The sequence below is a fragment of the Balaenoptera musculus genome, chromosome 17 (assembly GCF_009873245.2).
Source record: "Balaenoptera musculus isolate JJ_BM4_2016_0621 chromosome 17, mBalMus1.pri.v3, whole genome shotgun sequence".
NCBI lineage: Eukaryota > Metazoa > Chordata > Mammalia > Artiodactyla > Balaenopteridae > Balaenoptera > Balaenoptera musculus.
The window spans coordinates 2,939,567-2,963,450 of NC_045801.1; the positions used below are offsets into that span (position 1 = coordinate 2,939,567).

The window sequence follows — 23,884 nt, forward strand, 5'->3', positions numbered from 1 at the left end:
GAAAATAAAGCCATGGAAACCTAAGATAGATAGGCAGTATACCAACTTCGTTTTAAAGGGTTATTGCTAAAATTCTGAAATAGGACTCATCTTCTTTCTTTGATTTCTATACATAATCTTTTCAAAAGGAATGGAAGGAATCTCATCTCTCTCTTTCTGTTTTTTCCCCAGAAGGTGAACGGGCTTTGCCGTCGATACCCAAGTAAGTACTGCTTTGTGTGTCTTGTAATTCCTGTGCATTAGAAACTGGGAGGAAGTCACTATGCTTTATTATCCATTTGCCTGAGTAATCAAATTTCTACGTATATGATTAGGAAACTGGAAAACAAATGTTTCCAGAAAGAAATCAGATCAATTGTAAATCATGTATTTAGGTTTAATCAAAAGTGTTAGAGTGAATTTTCCCTTTAAGTTCAGTAGAGAGCTCAAGAATAGTAGTGATCATATGAGGGAGGTCTGTTGTCAAACAGTCACTTTATAGTCAGTGACAATATTTATAAGAACCTGAAAATAGATACCATTCTGGCTATTTTACAAGTGAGAAAATTAAAGATATGTAGTTTATGTTAATTTTTAAATTTGTTTATGTCATGAATTTCATAGTAGATGTTTCAATCTGTACAAGTAAAAGAATGCCAAAACTTCTCTGTTCTCAGCCATTGTGCTAGGAATTGGGGACCAAACGAAAGTTACAATCTAGACATTCAGATATACAGGTAAATAAACAATTACAGCTGTGTGCTGAGCACTCAGAGAGAGATTTGAAGAGAATCCCAAGGCACCTGCAGAGAATACAGCACCTGAGAGGCCACTGCATATAGGGATGAAGAGGGTAGAACCTGGGCGTCACCTCTGTTCTGTCACTCTCTCTCCTCTGTCACCAGTCTACCGTCAATTCCTTCCTTTCTGCTTCCTAACTATAAGATCCATCCACTTCACATTCCCACCGTCCCTCCCCGGTTTTCAGCTGTTATCACCTGTCTGGGCTCCTCCAGTAGACTCCTGTGTCGAGGTCCCCAAGACTGCCCCGTTCAGTGATTCTCTAGAAGGAACTCCCAGGACTCAGCACGTAATCATACTCTCAGCTGTGATGTATGGCTGCCAGGGAATACAAAGCAAAATCGGCCAGGCAGAGAGCAATGGCATGAAGTCCCGAGGAAGCCAGGGGCAGGCTCCCAAGAGCCCTCTCTCAGGGACTCCGGTAGGGCGCACCTGATCCTCGGGAATGAGTTGTGATGACGTGGAGTGTTGTCTACCAGGGAAGCTAGTTGGAGACTCGGTGCCCCGGCTTTTATGGGGGCCTGGTCGTGTATGCACACTTTGCTTGGCATGTACCCAAATTCCAGACTCCCAGAAGGAAAGCGAGAGTTCAGCACGAACCATATTATTTGTACAAACAGTCTAAGGACAGTGAACCACACTTACTAGTTAGGGGTTGGCGGGAACCCTCCTAAACACCAGCCAAGGGCCCACCTCAGAGGATAGCAGTCTCAGGTCTTCTGGGTTCCCATTTTTCTGCACACCTCCTACGCACCTTTGCCTGTCCCGTTTTGCCTACCGTCCCATTCATTCCCTACAGCAGCAGAGGGACCTTTCCTCTTGAACCCCTTGCGTGGCTGCTGCTGCTCTTAGATTCAGGCCACATCCTCCGCCAGCTGGCAGGAGGCTGCCCGACGGTCCCTGCCGCCCCTCCAGCCTCCCCTCCGGCTCCTCGTGCTCGCTCTGCAGTCGCATTGAACTTCCCTCAGTTCCTGGAGTCCACCGTCCTTCCTTCCCTCCAGCCTTGTCCTCAGCAGGGCCCTGCTCGAGTCTCATCCTGCATCCCTGCCTCTGGAAACCTCCCACCACCCCAGTCCCAGGAGCAGCCCTGTGTGTTTTCCTATAACTTATGTCACGTTAAACAATCACCTCTCTGCTGCTCACACCCTGTGGCCTCGTTGACGGCCAGGGTCATGTGATGTGGTAGACCTGACACTGGGCAGTATCTGGCACACAGTAGGTACACAGTAGCTGGGCAGGCGAGTGGAGGGATGGGTGAGACCAGCTTTCTCTTAGCTTTTAGGCCTTGTGTTTCACAAACTCAACAATATTTAATAGATATTTATTAATGTCCCACATCAGGCAAGGAACTAATGCTCATAGTATGTTCAATTGTGGAAAGTCTTTAAGAGATGACTTTGAGGATTAAAACACACTGGAATCATAAACACATAAAAAAGTGAGGAAGAAGGGAGTAGGTTTAAAGTGCTAAGAAATCCTAGAAAAACTGAACAAATAAAGCAAACTTTAAAAGAGCAGAATTTCCACAAATCATAGAGCAGCAGACCTGTTATTGCCACTGATCAGAGAAGTGCAGATATCCCTGCAGTTGTAAGTTGGTTTGAAGTAGCATCCCAACCCACAGCAAAGGAAGACCCCGGTGTCCTATCAACAGGATACAGAGGCAGATGGTGTAACCTGCTTATTATGAATGTGTGCACCTGTGACCTCCTGATAAACGTAGTTCAGAGATGGTGACAATAAGTCATGGAGCTGCAATAGAAGAGGAGCTGGTGATTTGTTAGAAAACAACTTTGGTTAAACTTTTATAATAAAGATACCATTTCACATCTTCAGAGAATTCCATAAAAGGAACTCAGGGCTATGGCTTTGTGCTGTAACCCTTAATTATAGAGGTTATGCAGTTGCATATTGAATATTTCTAGTTCTCAATGGGGATATACTATTTTAAGCTCCCGTATTACCTAATATAAATTCTATATACTAGGAAAAATTCTTACTTAGTACTTCTAGAGTAAAGGCTTATGTAGCAGGAAAAAGTTTTCTTTTATAAAAAGAGCAAAGTAACTTTGACATCTAAAGACTATAGAGTTCTGGGCTTCCCTGGTGGCGCAGTGGTTAAGAATCCGCCTGCCAATGCAGGGGACACGGGTTGGAGCCCTGGTCCGGGAAGATCCCACATGCCGCGGAACACCTAAGCCCGTGGGCCACAACTACTGAGCCTGCTCTAGAGCCCACGAGCCACAACTACTGAGCCCATGTGCTGCAACTACTGAAGCCCACACGCCTAGAGCCCGTGCTGCACAATAAGAGAAGCCACCACAATGAGAAGCCTGTGCACCGCAGCAAAGAGTAGCCCCTGCTCACCGCAACTAGAGAAAGCCGTGCACAGCAACGAAGAACCAAAGCAGCCAAAAATAAATAAATAAATTGACTTAAAAATAAATAAAAGAAATGCAACAAAAATATTTTTAAAAATAAATAAAGACTATAGGGTTCCTTTTTTCTCTGTTTTACGCTCTTCCAAAAATTTTAAACTGAACTATACTTGGATTTTTTAAAAATGTCACTGAAACCTTTGGCCAAAATGTTATTTTATGTGGGTGTGTATGTAAAACACTAACGTTGTCGAGCCGTTTCATGAAACAAATAACCAGATGCATTAAGCTTACCTTGTTTCAGTCTGTAAATAATAACAATATATGTCAATGTGCTGCCTGCTCTTGGACGTGCTCGAAATTGAAGCAGGGCCAGTCGTGTAACAGTGTTTCACGTTCGCATCTCAGTCCCAGGCATCGTTCCCTCTGTGGTATAACTTCGGCTACTCCCTTGCAGTCCAGCATCTAAATTAAAGTTAATCTAAGCCACGTACACCACATTCAGTGGTGTTATAGTTCAGCGTTCCTTCACGTCTCTGTCTTAATTTCTGGTCTTTAAAACATTAAAGCAGTCTGGTGACTTTAAGGGCCTCAGGTGGTAGAATCCAGTATTTTACAAAATCACCCCTCTAGACCGTGCAGTCTCCCTGGGAAGTGGCACAGTCGTCCTGATTGTGGGCAGCTCACGGTTTGAATGAATGCTGGCGGTGTGGTCTGAAGAGCGTGGCACTCACGGCTTTGTACCTCTGTTCCAGGCTGGCCAACAGCGAGAAGCAGGGCGTTCGGACCCACGCCGTCTCCGTGTCAGGTAAGAGGCCCCACAGGCGTCAGGCAGAGGCCCCGCCGCCGTGGGAGGAAGTCGCCGTGTGTTAGACGTCTGCTCATTTGTATTAGGATTACTTCTTTCTAGAACAGCTTATAAAAATTAAACATTAAAAATTAAAATTATTAATAATTTTTAAAATTTGCATAATTTTACCGTCATGAAATAGGTTTAAATATAGCTCACTGATTTTTTTTAATATGAGACATACGTGTATAATACTCACAGGATTGTATAGAATTTCAAGTTATTTTTCAGTTTTAATTCCATGTTAATTATATTTAGAGTGAAAATTTTTACTTTTGAAACTGCCATTATAACTTATCTTTGTAATGTAGCAGAAATTAGCATAATATACTTTGTATATTTATTATTTTTTGAAGTTCAGGAAATGTGAAACATTTTAAAACAGCTTTTGTCTTTCACAATTAACATAAAATGGTGTTTGAATATTGCTTTTTTAAAAATATAGTTAAGATGTTGACATAAGCATTATCTTAACTATTTGCTGGTGTGATGAGTGTGGTGTGCTTCCCTTGATATGTTTTCAAAATACATGTGCCTTTTTTCTCCATTTAAAAATGTGGAAAATAGAGGAAAGGTGGGGAAAAAGCAAAAAGCATCTTCTATGGACCCAGGTTTGGTATCTTAAAATATTGATACGTATACTATACGTGTATATTTATACATGTATGCATATACATGTATATCCATACACACACATATAATATGTTCTTATGTATGTCACATTTCTAAAATATAGCTTCCTAAAACTCTAGTATCTGACAATCTGACTTAGAAGAAATCTAATTCCTGTTAGTTTAATTTACCTTGAGTTAATTTTTACCTAAAATTTAGTTTTGTGCTTTTGCCTCGTTGATGACTGAATTATTTTCTAGTGTTCCAGTGTACAAATAGAATTGCTTTTTTTTTTTTATTGTCCACAAACTTCCCACAGCCCCCTTCTCAAGAAATATCTGTGCTCGTATCCATATGCTTAGCAAAGATGCTCCAGTGATGGACCGCGTGGGGCGGGTGTGTGTGGGCCGGAGCGCTGCGGCTCAGGAAACTGATCCCTTCCTGATGGGGGGAGAGGAGTGTTAAGGGCTGGAGCTGGTACTGCTGGGCAGTGCCAGACGCCCGGTGGGCTGCAGGGTTGCCAGCACGCACTCCGCCTCCACCGGGCTCTCCAAACCCCCGCGGTGACGCGGGGCCGCTAAGCGCGCTCATCTCCAGCCTGTGGCGGGAGCAGGAGGTGCAGCGGACGGAGAGCAGGCCCTCCGGCGGAGCGAGGAAGGCCACCACATGCCAGAGTGGCGAGGTGGTACAGGGCCCTGTCAGTCGCGGGCATCAAAGGCTGTTCCGTGGCGTGTTCCATAGAAGAGGTGAGATTGAGCCCGCTTTGAGTAATTCGTAAGCGCCCTGGTCCTCTCCTTGCCAGACTGGAGGCAGGCACGGGAGTGAGGCCGTCGCCGCCGTGGCTGCCGCACGCGTGCTTCACAGCTGCCCCGCGTGATACGGAGCTGAGACGCCCTGTTGGGCTCGTCGTGACCCCAGCTAGTGATGAAACACAACACGCCTCACAGAAGCTTCAGGTCTTGTTCCTTCCATTTCCTGATGTCCTCAGAGTTTTTTCACAGCTGCTGCTCACAACACCTGCTGGTTTTACCTCTCCCAGCCAAGCCCTCCTTTCTGAGTCCGCCTTCCTTGTTTCTCCCTGGTTATCCCTTGACTAGAAGCTCATGCTTCAGCCCCGTCTCTGCAGTAGCTGCCTGATGGCTACCGCCTTTACTGAACTTAAATGGGCGGGTCCCTGGGCAGAAACTTTCAGGAGCGACTTACAGTCCATCAGACCAAGTTCTGACTCCTCGGCTCAGCCCCCAGCGGCCTCCCGTGGTCTGGGCACAGCCTGCCTCGCCGGCCCTCCCCCGCGTTGCTCTTCAGCCAAATAAAGCCGGGCGTCCAGCCCTCCGCCCCACCTCCTTCCCTCTGTCGTTCTGCTTGAGCTGCTCCGCCATTCGGCATGTCCTTTTCATTGTCACTTGTCAAGGTCTTTCGTTCTTTAGAGTCAGTGATGCCGTTTCACACGTGACCACCACTTTGGTGGTTCACCGAGACAGGCCAGAAAGAGCTCTCAGCGTCTTGTGGATATTCAGTGACAGGCCTGACGTCTTAGATTCCTGTTGATCCTTCGTCAGCCCGCCTATGGCTTGCTCCCTTTTGTGGAAGTGGACTCACTGTGCTTTATTTGTGTCTTCCACAGAGACTAGAGAATAACATCTCACCAGCCTGGCTAGCCAGGAGCTGTGCCTTGCACGTCGCCCATAAGTTATTAAGTAGACACCAAGAAAGCCGGTACTGTTGCTAAACCCCGGGGTTCTTCCTTACCTAGCAGCCTGGAAACCCGGCACCGCGTGGGTGTAGTGCTGACACTGAGGGGAGACCAACCCCCCCACCCCGGACCCTGCAGAGCGCCGCGTCTGCTCCCCCACCGCGAGCTGATCTGTCTCCAGGCTGGTGGGGTGGTGGTGAGGCTCAGTCTGTGTGCCGGCCGTGGTGACTTGTTTCCCTGTCAGGGTCCATCTCGTTTGGCCCCAGCAAACCCTGCAAGGTGGATACTACTCCAGTTTTACATTTCCCGTTTTACGGTAATTCCGTCAACAGATACATCTGAGTGCCTGCCGTGTGCCAGGCACTGTTCCAGATGCTGGGGTACAATAGTGAACAAAGCCAGGCCCTCCCCTTGTGGAGCCGACGTTCTGTGGAGGAGACTGACGGACGCTGAGTTAAAATAAAGCAGGCAAATGGAGAGCGAGGGGTGGGACTGTTTAAGGTTGGGGTCAAGAGGAGTCTCTCTGAGCAGGTGACTAAACGCACACATTGTGCGACAGCGAGCGCTGAAGCAGCGACTTGGCAAACCCAGCGCCAGCCGGAGTGGCAGGGAGCAGGGCAGGCGAGGTCGCACACAGCTAAGAGGTGACGGGTCTCTATTAGGTTCTCAGTGTGCTGTGCACAGCGTTAGGTATTATCTCGTTCATCCCTACGACGATCTCACGAGGTCTTTGTCGTCTCCCCATTTCACAGATAGGAGGAAAGAAATTCAGAGAGGTGAACACACTTGTTCAGTGTCACACAACTTGAAAATGATGGAGCTAGGATTGAACTCAGGTCATTATTGTCCTCTAGGCTATATTGCCTTTCAATAACAATTTAAGGGAGATTACCCCAGGTACAGATGAAGAATCACTTCAGAAGATGGAGAAAGTGGGACTTGTCTGATTCCCCTATTTACATTCATAACTGAAAAGTTCTTACCTGATCTTCAAGGCTGGCTTCAGATGCCACCACCTCCTAGAAGCCTTCCCTGGCTACTCCAGGACTCTTCTTCCTCAGAGTTCTCTAGCCCACCATATGTCTCACTATTGTCGATAGTCTTTAAATAGATGTAATGATTTTAGAAACCTTCTTGTCCGCTAGACCCTGCCCCCATCATAGGCAAAGACGTGTTTTATTTGTCGTTTATTGTCTGGGACATAGTGCTTAGTGATTGCCTTTAAATGAATCGGATGCCCCAGCAAGGTACGGAGAGGTGCTGGGACTTGGAGGAATGTGCTCCACGCACGGGAACAGGAGGAGGAAAGGCAGGGACCCCCCCCCAGAACGAGCAGTGACCTTGAGAGTTGCTGGACTCTCAGACGCTTGCTGTGAGCTGGTCACTGTGAACTGTTCTGGACACACTCCTAGGTGGTTTTGGGTAAGGGGCATGGAGGCCAGCAGGCAGGGAGAATGGGGGTCTAGGTGCCTTCAGACAGTTCTCAGCTCGTGATGACGGGGTACCAGGCCCTCCTTCCAATCTCATTGTAGGAGGAAATGTAGTTATCAGATCATCTCCAGTAAGGGCACAGTTACAGTTGATGTTGAATACATGCAGAGTTTATCTCTGAAATCTAGACAAAGTTTCTCTATAAAAATAAGTATAAGGTTAACAGATTTACAAAAATATCTAGCAGAATAGTGCATTTCCTTGGGCACATTTCTCTGAGGGCCTAGAGTAATTTTTTTTAGCCTAAGTGTAAGTTTTTAGGAAACGTGTAAGCACACATTCTGGAGCTCAGTTAGAACTATAGTGGAGAGGTCGTTGCTTGTACTACAGACACGGGGTCTGTAAGTGGTCAGAGAGAGTGGTGCCAGGATCGGGGCAGGGGGGTGGGGGAGGCGTGCTTGAGCCACATTCGTGTGGGTGAAGATTCCCTAGGAATATAGGTATTTCCGAGGAAAATCAATGAATAAAGCTGAATTTTAAATATTTCAAAGGTATAAACTTTGGTTTTTGTTTGGTTGGTTTTTGTGTTTCAGGGTTCTGTTCTGTTTTTTAATAACCAGGCCCTTAATCAAGCAGTAGGACCTTAAGTGTGACAGAAACACAGGTAACGCATGATGGCCACTGCACTGTGCACGTGGCTCTTGTCACACATCTGGGTTGTAGTAATGGGATGGAGATCAGAAGACGATTTTCTCTCTTATGTGTCTGTCATGACAACCAGTGCAATGACCTCTTTCTTTTGTTAGAAATGTTTGGTTTGATTGCGTCTGCTGAGCCCTTGGTTGATGATCAAATGCACCACTTTGTGATGATACTTTTTCAGTATCTATTATAAATTAAAAAAATTTTTTTTTACTTTATAACAGATTCTTCTGATTTAGTTAATCATACAACATCATTCCAGTTATTTAAGATTACCTTTAGGTTTCTCAAGTTAGTGACTAAAAATTGTTCTAAACGAAAATAAACTTAGCAAAATAAATGTTATTTGCGTTAAGCTGCTTCATTACAAATTCTAAAGCAGTTACTTTTATTTTTTTTTTGAGATTGAAGTTTCATGTTTTATTTGTTGAAAAGAAAGAGGTCATGTCAGCTAATCAGCTTCAACATACATAAATGCAATTCCCAAGCCTCTGAGTGCAGGGTTTAAAGAAGAGATTACAAAACCAACTCATTAACAAGTACTGAGGGAGGTTCCTTGAATGTCTGGGTAAAGTTGGGTTCTACTAAATACAGGCTGACCACCCAAGTGGCCCCACTATGGGGGCTTTACCGGCCCATTTAGGATGGGTCCAATAGACTGATTTTGGAATATTTTACTCTAAGAGTCAGGATAGTTTAATTGCATTTATTTAAGCATTCTGTTTGTACAGTGAAAATGGGAAGTGACTCTTTCTAGGGAAAATTGTGCCTTTCTGTTATCAAGCAGTTACTTTATATATGCAAAAGTAGTTTGTAAACTGTAAAGTTCTGTAAAATATAAAGTGGTATATGTATAGTCCATAATAATTATTTGCATTTTTCCCCCTTTTTTTCTCACAGTCTCTGAAACACTAGGTCTGTTATTCATTCATTGCTCTTCCACTGCTTTGTAAATATAAGTACTGATAGTTATTTACATGTGAATGAGGCTCAGAGATTATGCCAGGCACGTTCACAAGCACTGTCTTGTTTGAAGCTCGGGACAGTCTTCCTCATGTTTCCCCTTTATAGATGGGCTGAGGTGACGAGGCCTGGCTCACGTAGCTAGCAGTGGCAGAGAGCCGGATGGAAACCCAGATCTGGGCTCCAAACCCATCGCCTTTCCGTTAGACCACACCGAGTCATTGGAAAGCTTGAGATGTCCGTGTGTAGAAGGGAGGAGTGGTTTTGGAAGAGTCTGAGTCTGATTTCAGGGTAGTTTTTCTCCCATTTATCAGGAATAGCATAGTCCTGACTCATTTCTGACTGTTCTGTTGGAATCCAAAAGTCTGCCCCGTTTTGAAGTTTGAAAGAGTTTCTTTTGTCTGGTTTACATCCTAGTTTCACTTGTGATAACACTGATTTAGAAGGTAGTCTCTGTCTGTGCTGAAAGCTTGATTTAAACGAAAGCTTTTAGGGATTTTTTTTAAGTGCCCTAATAGAGTATTGTCGCCTAGTACATGTGAAGTTAATTTTTGTAAATTATATGCCTTATGAAATAATTTAATCAAATTAATGCGACTGGTGATTTTTACGTGCACCGAGTCGAACGTATTGGGGGTTTGACATGTTCATAGTACCTGGCTTACTGGAAATTCTTTTAATTCCAACAGCCACGACTAGCATTCTGTAGTCAGTCTGGCGTTAGGAGAGACGTTTAGCCGTCTCTGACCGGGTAGGGGCAGGGCGGTTGATCGTGTGGCACGTGAACAAGGAAGTGATCATGAAAATACACCATCACCACCACCCCACCACCACCCCCGCCGTGCTACTTCCTTAGTCCTAGCCGCCCTTCTCGCACCATTGTCACAGCATCTGAACTCTCTTTGCCTCTTTCAAGATTTGAGGATGCTCCTTGATGATGTCCCTCACCTCTCTGGCTTCTAAGGGAGTTGAGAAGAATACTCTGGAGTCACATGGGTGCTGAAGCGTCTACATCATGTGTTGTAGAATAACACCCAAGAAGGACCCGGAGCCAGATGGCTTCCTGTTCCTCACCCTGGCATTGGACTGAACCTCTCAGCTGCAGGCCTGGAGACAGGCAGACACTTGTAGGACCCCCAGGGGGGAGTAGCCTGAGACACTTTCAGATGAAAAAGAGCCCGAGTGAGATCGGAGCAATCATGAGCACAACAGAAATTTAAAGAGGATATTTACTTCTGTAAACTCTTTCCAGGCCAAATGGATCCGTCCTCTTAGTCCTGTGAACTCAGCGTCCAGACTAGAGTGTGACCACCCCCTCCTAATGGCCTCCGCATAGCAAGGGACAGTGCGGTGCTTCCCTCAGGAGAGCACTTTGAGCAAGGGTGCATTTTTGTCTGTATGAAAGTGTGCTTCACGGTGGCCAGTGTTTGGGTTTATTTAGCTGATGAGCCATCTTAATCCTCTTGCTAAAATTATTAACACATTAATAAATAAACTTTAATAATCTTCTTAAAATTTATTACTACAAGAAGCCCAAGTATCATCTTGTTAAACATAAAAACAGATATTGCTCACATCCGAAGACCCAGTTTTTTCCCCCCACCCCTTCACAGAGAAAAATTTTAAAGGAAGGCTTGAAACTTTTAAAATATGAATTCTGGAATTTGACCTCACAGGTTTCTAGTAGCATGTCGTGGCTGCATCATATTGTGGAATTTGTTAAAATCAAACTGCATGAGTCAAGATAAAATCCATTTGATATTTTTACAAGCAAGAGGCCATGTGAATGGGTGGATATCGTCATGCTTTTGAATTCTTAGCTTTTTAACTCTTTGTCATGGGAAGCTCCAGACGCACACAGAAGCAGAGCGAGTAGATTGTGTAGCGATCCTCCAGGCTCGTCACCCAGGTTCAGCAGCTGAAAACCAGCCACACCTCACCTCTGTCCCCACCCACACAGACACACACTCCCCACAGATGGTCTCAAGCGCCTCGAAGGCATATTCCTCTGTAAACATTTCTAAAAGACAAAGACTTTTTAAAAACAACATTACTACACTGTAAGAACGTTCACAGGAATTCCTTAATACCAGCTGTCTGGTCAGTGCTCGGATTCCCTGGTTAAGGCATTTTCACACTTGGTGTCGTCCAGTCTGGGGTCAGACAAGCAGGACTGGGTGAACTTGGCTGCGTCTCCTGTCTCCTCCTGTCTCTGTGCGCTGCCGCCCCCCTTCTTTTTTTCTTGATCGCAGTTTATCTGTTGAGGAAATCATTTCCTGTACGCTGTGCCCGACACTCTGGGTCTGGCCAAGTGCCGCTCCATGATGCTGTGTTGAGCGGGTCCCCCTCCAGCCCCTGTATTCCTCCTGACCTACCTACAGCCTGGTCGTTAGGATCGAGAGGAGTTTGGTCAGATTCGGACTCAAAGATTTTGTTTTTACAAGACCACGCATAGGTGCTGTGTAACATCTGGCTTCTGTCTCTGTGACGTTAAGCCGATCTGTAGGTTCAGAGAGTCTGTGTTTCACCTCGTGGCTCTGGCAGCTACTGATGTTTGTGCAGGGATTTCATTCGGGGCCACAGCATGGCCACGGGTGCATTCATGTCATCTTCGTTTATTTCGCTGTTATACTTCTTTTTTTTTTTTTTTGGCTGCTTTGGGTCTTCGTTGCCGCGCACGGGCTTTCTCTAGTTGCGGCGAGCGGGGGCTACTCTTCGTTGCAGCGCGCGGGCTTCTCACTGCTGTGGCTTCTCTTGTTGTGGAGCACGGGCTCTAGGCGCGCGGGCTTCAGTAGTTGTGGCTTGTGGGCTCAGTAGTTGTGGCTCACAGGCTCCAGAGCACAGGCCCGGTAGTTGTGGCGCATGGGCTTAGTTGCTCCGCGGCATGCGGAATCTTCCCGGACCAGGGCTCGAACCCGTGTCCCCTGCATTGCCGGGTGGATTCTTCACCACTGTGCCACCAGGGAAGCCCCGCTGTTATACTTCTAAAGACAGCCTTCGCTCATCAGCTGTTCAGTTGCCCTGAGAAATGGGTGACCGATAAGTATGTTTGCCAACCCCCCCCATGCCCCCACCCCACCCCATCCCCGCCCGACCTCCCTGCTCTCCTTGGCCAGTGCCCCAGGCTCACCTCTGCTCTGGAAAGCTTTTAGCAAACGACTCCTTCCATATTTAGAGGTGCAGCCCCACAGGAAAACACTCCCTGTCCTGCGTCTGCTCTGAGTTTTTTCTCCATGGCACTTACATGTTGATGTACCACACAGTTTACTCACTTAATCATCTTTTCCCCAACCCAGAACGTAAGCTCAACAAGGAAAGAATGGGGGGGCCTGTTTCACTGCTGTAGCCCCAGCACGTACACAGTGTGCTGTTAGCTCATGATAGGTGTTCAGCAAACATAATTAAAGTAGTCATCTTGGATAAAATAAAGGAAGGGTCCTAACATTTTTTTTATGGTGTGGATAATATTCTTGTTATTATTCAAAAAAAGTTATGCTTATATTTTTAAAAAAGTATTTGCCTTTTAAGTTAATATGAAGAATATTCATTACCTTAGTTTAGAAATAAGATAAAAAATTGAAAGGTAGGAATAGCTTGCGCTTACGGAGCGGTTGTCCTGCGCCGGGTGCCCTGGGAATTCATGGAATCCTCTCTGCATCTCTTTACTTGAGGAAGCTTCTGTTACTGCCTCATTTTACAAATAGGAAAACAGAAACAGAAGTTGGGTAACTTTTCTAATGCCATGGGGTGAGTAGTGGAGCCAGAATCTGAATCCAAATAGAGATTTTTGTATATTTTATTTTTCCATAATTTCACACATAGAGGATAGTCGTAAGAATAGTAAAGTGAAGTCTCATATGTTCTTTACTCAAATTCACTATGTCTATATTTTGGCCCACTTGCTTTCTCCTTCCCTCTACTTTTTTTTTCTTTTTTAAAATTGAAGTATAGTAGATTTACAATATTGTGTTAGTTTCAGGTGTAAAACAAAGTGATTCAGGGTTTTTTTTGCAGATTATTTTCTATTATAGATTATTACAAAATAGTGAGTATAATTGCTGTGCTATACAGTAGGTCCTTGTGGCTTATCTGTTTTATACGTAGCAGTGTGTTATCTGTGCATCCCGTACTCTGAACTTATCTCCCCACATCCCCCTTTGATAATCATAAGTTTGTTTTCTGTGTCTGAGTCTATTTGTTTTGTAAGTAGATTCATTTGTATTATTTTTTAGATCCCACATATAAGTGATATCATACAATATTTGTCTTTGTCTGACTTGCTTCATGTAGTATGATAATCTCTAGGTCCATCCATGGTGCTGCAAATGGCATTATTTCATTCTTTTTTTATGGCTGAGTAATATTCCATTGTATATATGTACCACATCTTCTTTATCCATCTCTCTGTCGATGGACATTTAGGTTGCTTTCATGTCTTGGCTATTGTAAATAGTGCTGGCTATGAACATTGGGGTGCATGTCTCTTTTCAAATTAGAGTTTTCTCCAGATATATGCCCAGGAGTGGGATTGCTGGATCATATGGTTGTTCTGTATCTTATTTTTTTAAGGAATCTCCATACTGTTCTCCATAGTGGCTGTATCAATTTACGTTCCCACCGGCAGTGTAGGAGGAGGGTTCCTTTTTCTCCACACCTTCTCCAGCGTTTATTATTTATAGACTTTTTGGTAATGGCCATTCTAGCCAGCGTGAGGTAATATACCTCACTGTAGTTTTGATTTGCATTTCTCTAGTAATTAGCAATGTTGAGCATCTTTTCATGTGCCTATTGGCCATTTGTATGTCTTCTTCTTTTTTTTTTTTTGAAACATTTGAAAGCAAGTTGCAGACATGGTATGCCCCTTTACTTATAAGTGTTTCAGTGTGCATTTCCTAAGACCAAGGACATCCTCTTAGACAGTCACAGTGTCATTACCAAAACCAGGGAATTTGACACTGATAGAATGCCTTTATCTTGTCTACAGTCTGTGTTCTTGTTTCATCTCAATGACCTCTATAGCTATTGCCCCTCCACCCCATCCAGAATTCTGTCCCGCCTGGCACAGGGCACTGTTTTCGTGTTCTTAACTGATAAAACACAGGGAGCTGCCCTCTGGAGTCATCACACAGGAAATTGAGTGTGTGCTAAGGGGAGAAGATGGAACAGTGCACATTGTTGGGATAACAGCACACCCTGTGGGAACGTGACCACGTTGTCTGTTTCAGTTCTTCTCATTTCTGTTCCTAACTGATGGCCGTAAGTTGTTGCCGTCTTCATCCTGACCCTGCTCTCCCTGGGGCCACACCTGGAATCCTTACCTTTCTTGATGGGACCCTGTGGATCTGCAGTTAAGTTGTGCATGCCCACTGCATCTTTTCTGTCACATGGTGTCACCGCTGCATTTTAAAGGGTTATACATCCCTTGTTTTGACTCTAGTTTGACTTGTCTGCTCTTGCCCTTAGCGTACTGCAGTTGTTTCTTCTCTGTTCTACTGTCCTGGGTGCTTGTTCATCCAGAAAGTGCCTCATACAGAGAGAGTTGACTTTCAAGTGAGTTTTCAGCACATGAATGAGAGTGAATGAACAAAGGATGCTGGTAGGCGGGGGAGGGGCTTTGCAACCTATGTATTCAGATGTTCTTATGTTTTTTACGTTAAGGCAGTTTATTTAAGGTGTACACTTAAGGTCTGTGTCTTTGCTGATGATTTGGGGGAAAGTGCTTATAAAGCTCTTTCACAAATCAGGATCTGCTAGTTTTCTGCAATTTTTTTCTTTGTGGTTGAATGTTAGATGTTCACAAGAATCTTGAATTATTTATTGGTCTTCGTTGTTTGTCTCATTTCATTTTGTTTCAGTTTTGTTATTTGTAAAGGTATCTGTACCTTTACTTGGCTGGCTTTGTGGAGCTGGCTGTCTCTCTTTATGTCTTGCTAAAAGTTTCTGTGTCTAGTGCTAATCTTTCCTAAGAGGGAAAATTGCATTTTAAAATATTAATATGTTTCTTAAAACTCAGTTATATTAAGAAATCAAGTGTGCCAGTAGTCACATAAAAGCATTGCAATTTTGTCTTTGTTTTTATAGATATGCCTTAAAATATAAGTTTGCTCTTGTATTAAAATGTGTTTCTGTTTTTCTCTTTCCTCCTCCTGCCTCTTTATAAAGGAGTCAGTCACTGCCAACATAAAGTTAAGAAAGCTAGGCGCTTTCTCCCTTTGGTCTTCTGTTCCCACGAACCTCCTTCTGCTGGTACTGCACTCATCTTTGCACAGACTCTTACTAACCACAGCGCCCCAGGCAGCAGCCTAACCAGATGCTTGTAGATTATCCTGAGCGGGTGTGCCTGTACTGGGGGTCAGTGAGTGCTGTCCACTGCCCGGCAGCGGTACTGTGGGCCGCTCTCCTCATAGAAGACTGTTTGCCCATTTGCTGGTTTTTAAATGCATGACAGGGCGAGAAGTCTCTTCCCGGTTTCCCCTGTGGGATCTTAGTGTTTTACCAAAGGGGCCGGCAGGTACCTTTGCCTCGTGGGTTTCCTGACCTGGCATGCGATTAATGGAGAAGGATGGTCCGAGTGAGCCCCGGGGGCCTGCCTTTCCTGCCTCGGGGCCAGATACTCAGGGTGCTGCAGAGCAGAGGCCACGGGGGGGGGGGGGGGGGGGAGTTTTCTAGCAAAGGGAAGATGATCTGTAACAGCTGGAAGAGTCATTTCTACAAACACTGTATAAATGTAAGTGGAAGCTTGCCAGCAGAGCCTCAGGTGCTGTGTTCCTTAAGCTTCTTTGGAGAGGCTGGAATCCTGGGCAGGCTTGCTGAGGGCTGTTCCCTGCTTATTGTGGGGGGTACACATTAATGACCCATGGTGTTCATTTCTAAGAGGATACAAATTCCTTTTGAGGAAAGTAGAGTCATTTTTAACATTTAACTGAGAAGCAATCAAATCAGTTTTGCTTAATGCGGCAGAAACACACTTAAACTGCTATTTACTTGGGGTAACGTGTGGACGGCTTAAAACTCGCATTAATGCCCTTAAGTAAACATGCTAACTCCTATGATCTTTCTTTTATCTTTTGAATTAGACTGGGGGGGTAATTTTTGTGTTTTCCTTACACTTTGATTTGCTTGTCATTTTAATAGCGTTTTCCCTCTCTCCCTCCCTCCCCTCCCCTCCCCCCTCCCCTCTCTCTCTCCTCCCCCTTTCTTTGCATGCCACCCGGATCTGCAGATGAAATTAGTGGGGACGGTAATATTTATTTTCATGTTTGTGTTATTAATATAATTATTTATGGATATAAATATCATTCAGTACTTAATGCAAGGCAAAATGTGGCTTTGATCCAACAAAACAAGTATGAAAAAACCATGGTGTGAGTCAGCGATCTCTTCAGAATTATTCAGGGCTTTGACATGGGAAGGGGAACTGTCAGTTTCTTTACCGCGTCTCAGTGGTAAATGCAAGTTGTATCTATTCATAGCGAATTTTAGAAGTGAAGAAAAATTGTCAAAACGGAATCATTCAGCAGTACATGGGAGAAATTTGCACACTCCTCTGCACGTACGTATGTAGTAATTGTTAGTTTGGGAGTGAGGTAGTGGAAAGGAAAGAAGGAAAAGTGATTTTTAAGAGTCAAACAGACTAAAATAATTAGAGAACCATCAGCAGGAGTGATAATGAGTATTTTTCAGGCAGCCGAGGTTATCACTTTCATAATCTAGAAATTTAGAAGTCACATGTAGTGTCTTGTTTTCCATTTCCTTTGTGTACTGCCTGCACGAAGCTTTGTACTCTTACGATAAGGAGTAAGGTTTATAAACTAAAATTAAGGGGGGTTGGGTTGCATGTTTCCTCACGATTAATGAAAGAATGCTTTCACTGAAGAGCCCATCTGTGCTTGCGTGTGTGTCTGCTTGACGACTTGAGCACCGTGAGCAGAGTGCTTGCGGTGAGACGTCTGGACTAAATGCGACTTGGAAAGCGCCTTGCCTCCGGGGACCTCCAGCTCGAAGCTCTGCGCCTCGTTTCCGGGCCGACTCCTTGGTGGTTGCTGGGTGGCCGCCCCCCACGTGCGTGCCCTTCACCAGCGAGTCTCCCGGCAGGGGTTCAGAGCATGATGGGTGTTCTCCTCCCTGTCGTGCGGGTGAGGACACTGGTGACCAGTCCAGGGCCGCTGGGTGAGTGGTCAGGTCCCAGGCTCCAGCCTCGCCCCGTCCTGTCACCAGCTGGCCAGTTGGGTGACCTGGAGCAAAGCACTTCATCTCTGGAGTCTTCATCTGTAAAAGGCCTTGATGGTTGTTGTGAGGATTACTGTGAAAGCATAAAAATTTCAACAAATGTGTATTAACAAGTGGTTATTACCACATTATTTATCTAAAGAAAACATCGTGCATTTTCCCCACATTTGAATTTCCCAATACTATGAATTAGAGTGAGTATTATTATCGCCATTTTACAGGTGAATAAGCTGAGACTTCCACAGACTAAGGCCTGTGGGCCAAATACGGCTCACCTCTGTGTTTGTATTGCTCCTTGAACTAAGAACGATTATTACAGTTCTTAATGGTTGGGGGTAAAATCAAAGAATAGTACCTGGCATCAGAACTATGTGAAATTCAAATTTCTGTGTCCATCAGTAAAGTTTTGCTGGAACATAGTGACACGTTCACTCATGACGTGTCTGCTCACCCCTGCAATCTGAACAGCAGAGTTAAGTTGTTGCAGTGGCGACTTTGTGAGCAGTGAAGTCTAAAATACGTACTGTCAGACCTTTTGCAGAAAAAGCTTGCCGACCCCGGTGCAGGTCACAGAGCACAGCGGGGCCCTTCCTGGCTTCCTGAAAGCTCTCCTGCCCCTGCCCGCCCCCCCCCAAAGCCGGTTGCCACTTCCAGGGCTCACGGCAGGGTCACGTGTGCAGGTGGGGTGAGAAGCTGTGATGTTGCTTGGTCCCACTGAATTGCTGAGCAATCCCGTGACTGTGCACGCGTTGCCCTGGGGGTGGTGACTCATCAGGCCTCCTGAAGGCAGCAGGGCACGGGCCAGAGGCTGTCGTCAGAAGCGTGTTGGTGTCAGGCCCCGAAGGGCAGGTGGAGGAGGTGGAGAGGGAATCACAGGGCCTGCCCCTCTTCCCCGCGGGGTAGTGAGCGGCTGGTCGGCTCCTGAGAGCTTTGTGGGCCTGCAGGCTCCGGTGCACTTCCTTTTGTTTACAGCCGAGCGTCCACTGCTCTGTCCCTCTCCAGCTGGAAACTGACCCCTTCATGGTGACTCCGGAGGCTTCAGGCTCTTTGCCTGACGGAGCACGACAGGCGTGTCACTGGTTTCAGTAGTGACTTCACTAAGCCTCTTTTACCTTGTTTTAAAACGAGAACTTTGTACCTTTCTCTTCTAATTTCTGAGCTGAAGGTCTCTGCCCTTTTAACGTGTCTTCCCCTCATTTTTATTTTACCACGTATTGAGATACCAAACCTTTCAAATTACAGTGTTATCCAAGGTTTCAGAAGTCTCCATCCATTTTTCAAAATGTTTACTTTGAAATATTTGACTCATGGTCCTAGAATTGTCTCCCAAGTGCACAGGCCCAGATAAGCCTTCCAGGGATGCCCATGTTGGGGGTGAAGTTCCAGAACATCCTTAGGGGAACACTCCGAGGTTTCGAAGCATCAGGTATCTGGTCTCACAAATAGAAGTCCCCAGAAACGTTTTGGGAGATAATAAAGAACGAAGCACAGAACACGGCAGCCCAGGAGCTCTGCTGGAGCGCTGCTCGCCGTGCCAGCCTCCGCTGAGTGGCTGGGGACCGTGAGAAACTTAGGATGCCTCTGGGGGCCCCAGCTTCCTGCCTGGGAAACGGGGATGATGATAGCAGTACCACCATGTACGACGTTCCTGAGGATTAAATGACGATACGTGTAGTTGTTTATGACCGTGTCTGGCGTTATGGTGGGCGCTCCATTAGTTGTCATCCTGGTCAAGTGGAGAATGCAGAGCTGCTTTCCTTTATTTGTGACGAGATCTTTGAACCCGTTTCCTTTTCCTTTATATTTTCCTTCTTTTATGTCATTATTTTGGGGGCCAGGCGGTTTCAGGGTGGACTCCAGTTTTTCAGGGGCCCTTGAGTATGTAAAAGTACCTCTCATCTCAGTGTCATACTGTCCCATAATCCTAAAAACCAGGAAAGAAAAAGAGAAAATAGAACCAAATCAGTATCAAGAATTCTTAGAGAAATATGCCGAGCATCCCCACTTGAAAAGCCCTATATAGAAGGTTACGGTAAAACCTTTGTAGTTCCACGTGCCTTCAACAGTGTTGACCCTGCTGCATAAGAACCAACTCAAGGACACAGCAGCAAAAATTCTCTGTTCACGTGTCCCCATAGCCACACCCACGTGTCGTCATGAGTAATGCTCCGGGAGCTTGGATAATCCCCAAAGTTCTTTTGTAGAATTCACATAGCACCGAAAGAAAAAAACTGCAGGCTTTTTCCTGTGATTGTGTGAATTAATGCAAGTGTATGCAACTTGGTTTTTCCCACGTCACTTCAGTGTGTTAGCCTGATACATGAGCCATTTTCTTCTTACTCCTTGAAGCCGGTTCAGAGTTGGTTCCCTGCTGAGAGTTTTATAAGAAGAGGCAGTCCGGGAAGCCCTTACAGCCCCACCAGGAAGGCTCCTTCCAGAGGCCTCAGCAGGAGGGAACCAAGGAGCCCCCCACCTGTGTGCAGGGCCGCACCACAACTTCATGTGCCTCTCTGTAATCCTCACCACAGCCCCACCAGGTGGACGTGCTCTCATTGGGCACGTGAGGGCACAGCTGAAGCGCAGACAGGTTCAGCGGCTCCTGGGGTGGAGCAGCGCCCAGGCGCGCAGCTGTGGCTGGCCTGGCTTCCTCGCCTCCGGGTCACGGGGAGCGCCGTCCCCTCCTGCACTGTTGAAGGGCACTCCTCCCTTTCGTTCAGCAAGTGCTTACTGGGTGCCTCCCGGGCCGGCCCTGGTTTGGACGCTGAGAACACAGCAGTAAACAAGGCACATACAGCAGGGCCCACTGCCCTGGGGGCTCTGCGCTGGATGGGGGCACACGGTTGACAAGGAACCAGAGGACCGTCAGAGGGTTGGTAGTGATGGGCCCCGAGCAAAACATGTCAGGCAACGTGATCGAGAGAGATGGGGGTGAGGAGGGGTCTCTGAACAGGTGACACTCAGGTGGCAGACACCATTACCCACAGAGACGGAGGGACAGGCGGTCAGTGACCCCAACAGCCTTGGGAAACTTCAGTGCCCGCGGAGTCGATGGGTCCCTGATATCTCCTTAATAGAGCTGAGAGCCAGGTGCAGGGGGTGTTGAAGATTCCGGAGCAAATCTGGTAGCAGGGCGGCAGAGGCAAGAGATCTGGGCGGTTTCACTGCCAGAATCCAGCCCCTCAGGGTCAGCTAATGTGTTTGGCCTCTAAGGGTGTGTGCTTTGCGTGAAAGGGGGCAGCAAGGGTGGGTCTGTGGTTGCAGGAAATTGAGCCTTAGTTGCATGTGCTCTGAGAGAGGGGCATGAGGGGAGCTCATCCGGCTGCAGACAGAGTGAGTGGCTGAGTGTCCGTCTGTGGGGCCTTAGCACCGTCACATTCCCCCGCTTAGCCCTTTCCTTGCCTCTGCCTTAGCACCACCTCCATCCCCAAATTGCATCTCACCTTACACAAAAGCAAGGCTATCGGCCTAGGAACCATGGCTCACTCTTCCTGGTAGTCACTGAGAACAAGATAGGAGGGAGAAATGTAGGAATAAAGAATGTAAGGTTTGGGGTAGATTAAATAATTTTTTTCTTTAATCCTGGAAGTAGTATTACTTATAAACATGTAATAATAATATAAATTATCCACCTGGCATACAGGACTTACAAATAGGTCACATTTGCTAAATGTCTAAAGGAGAACCGATTTATTGACTTTACATTCTGCCAGTTGAATTTGTTTTTTCTTTAATCACTTTTAATGATGATTACAAATTAAGAAATGAATTCTTGGGCTTCCCTGGTGGGTCAGTGGTTGAGAATCCACCTGCCAATGCAGGGGACACGGGTTCGAGCCCTGGTCCAGGAAGATCCCACATGCCACGGAGCAACTAAGCCCGTGTGCCACAACTACTGAGCCAGCGCTCTAGAGCCCGTACTCCGCAACAAGAGAGGCCACCGCAATGAGAAGCCCGTGCATGGCAACAAAGAGTAGCCCCCTCGCCGCAGCTAGAGAAAGCCTGCGTGCAGCAACGAGGACCCAACGCAGCCAAAAATAAATAAATTAATTAAAAAAAAAAAAAAAGAAGAAAGAAATGAATTCTTCCAGTTGCTCTTAGATTTGGTCTCAGTTGTTACTGTAGCAGTATGTAGAAGAGTTGATGTCTAGAAACCGTAAACTATATGTAGTCTCTATTTTCTTTGGTTTCTATAATTTTCATATCTGAATGGAGTAATAATGACAGCACAGAAGAAAGAACTTTTACTTCTTTAGCTTTTAGTTTCTCTGAGGTTAAATTTTGAAAACGATCTCTCTTCAGATGATAATTCAGGAAGTACTGCCCCTCCTTTCCTGGCCCATCAGCCTAAACCCTTGTGCATAGAGCTACTAAAGGTTTTCCTCTTTCCAGAAAGAGGAAGACAGACAAGACCTGAGTGATTTTTCAGTGTAATTGTTATCCAAGTGAGTAGGTGTTGTCTACAAAAGGGGTTTTCCCCCCACTAATATGGTGGTGGGTCTTTAAGTTGCTGCATTACTGAAAGGAATTAGTGGAAACATTGGAACTCCTTGACATTAGTAGGAAGAGAACTCATTTCAATATGCTATTTGTTCTGACTTTATTCTCTTTGGCACATCTTTTACCCTTTTGACATTAATGCATACTGTTTAAATATCTGAGTGAAAAGTTACAAGAGAGAAATTCCTGGGTTGCTTTCACCCTGAACAAATGAAGTAAGTTAGCCCAGTTAATCTCCTCAAAAGTCAGCCTGCCGTTTTGTTTTCTAAAGGAGAACATCCAGACTGTGCTGTGGAGTCAAACTATGAATGAAATCTAAGCTGTGTTCTGGAGGTACCGGTCTTGTTTGGAGAAATCCCGGTAGACAGCGGTGTGGTTTATAACATGTATTTGGTGCAGTTGAGGGAGAGCTTTGCAGTCAGTACCTCTTGGTGGGTTTGAATCGTGCAAACAGTTGTTTCATGTCTTTCTGTTTTCCACAAGGGCTTTCTCTGTTAGTCTCTTTGCTCTCTGAGGAACAAGTCTGTGTATTATGACATGTTGGACCATGATGTCACTTTTATTTCCATAAATGACTCACGTGTGAGCAAAAATTGAGTAATAGTGTTTTAAGAATAATGTCAGCATGGTAGGGGGTTTAGGCAGATCATTTTGCCTTTTCAAATTATATTAAAGGCCAGGGGGTTGAATATTTAACCTCTGTTTCCTTTCCTACAGAAACAGACGACTATGCTGAGATTATCGACGAAGAAGATACCTACACCATGCCCTCGAGTGAGTAGACTTCTGATTTTGTTCTCGTGCAGAGCTGACAGATACTTAACTTTTAAATATCTCGTGTTTAAACGGTTTAGGTATTTATTGTCCTTTTAGAACTACTTTTAAGACCTTATTGAGTTCATAACAGAAATATTCTTTTCAGCCTTTAGAATTCTGTATTGTATGTGCCCACTGCCAGGTCGGAAGCCTGAAACTCAAATATCTATAATAAGTCAGTTCACTTATGGGGTTTTTGTAATCTTGTTTTCTGGCTCTATGATAATATAACCTTTAATGATTAGAGCATTTCCTCTCTGTAGGAAATTAGTATTTAAAGTTAAATATGTATACTCACACATGTATACAGCTCTTTAAATACACACATTCAATGGATTGCATTTCCCCTTTGAACTTTCATCTTCTTATTGCCCTTGACTAAGCAATTACAAAGAGCCTCCCGCGTCCAGTCCGTCCAGCTCCGAGCTGGAGGTGTGGGGAGAGAAGGACTCTTCACTGACCCCCCCCCCAGCAGCCTAGCAGTGTCACCCTCTGCTTCTCTCTGCTGTGCAGCTTTCTGGTGACAAGAGTCTGGGAGCCCCAGCCCTTGTGGTGGCGTGTATATAGTCACAGCTCTTGAGTTGGAGACAACCTTGGAATTTCACTCAGGTTAAAAAAAAAAGTTAACCCTATCTCTTAAAGAGGGCCAGTTAGGAGTCCACCTCACAGCCTCAGAGGCCTGATAATTCAACATCTGATGTCCTGGTTTCGGTAGAGCTCCATGTATTTGTAAAATAAATGTTTCAGGTGCTTTACCCTGTTGTGTAAATATTTTAAAAGTTGTTCTCAATAGATTTACCATATACATTGAGGAGAGTTACCAAAATAAAGAGAAACAGCCCAGCCCTCTCAGGCAAACATTATCCTGGGTGGGCCCCTCCTTTCAAGAGCTCCCAGGTTAGTGATTTGAAACAGAGGCAAGAGCTGAAACTT

General features: G+C 45.4%; 1 protein-coding gene across 21 annotated transcripts in view; it reads left to right on the forward strand.

Moving 5' to 3' along the window:
• The window catches only part of PTK2 (protein tyrosine kinase 2), a 253,830-nt gene that overhangs the window by 157,654 nt on the left and 72,292 nt on the right, over nt 1-23,884 (forward strand). For 12 of the 21 annotated variants that reach the window (XM_036830829.1, XM_036830830.1, XM_036830831.1 and 9 more), the window contains 5 exons: nt 172-202; nt 3,914-3,966; nt 15,572-15,655; nt 16,632-16,649; nt 22,853-22,909. In XM_036830829.1, the coding sequence (XP_036686724.1) occupies nt 172-202; nt 3,914-3,966; nt 15,572-15,655; nt 16,632-16,649; nt 22,853-22,909 (243 nt within the window). The remainder of the gene's footprint in view (nt 1-171; nt 203-3,913; nt 3,967-15,571; nt 15,656-16,631; nt 16,650-22,852; nt 22,910-23,884) is intronic. The other 9 variants (XM_036830835.1, XM_036830826.1, XM_036830827.1 and 6 more) reach the window with 2 other exon arrangements.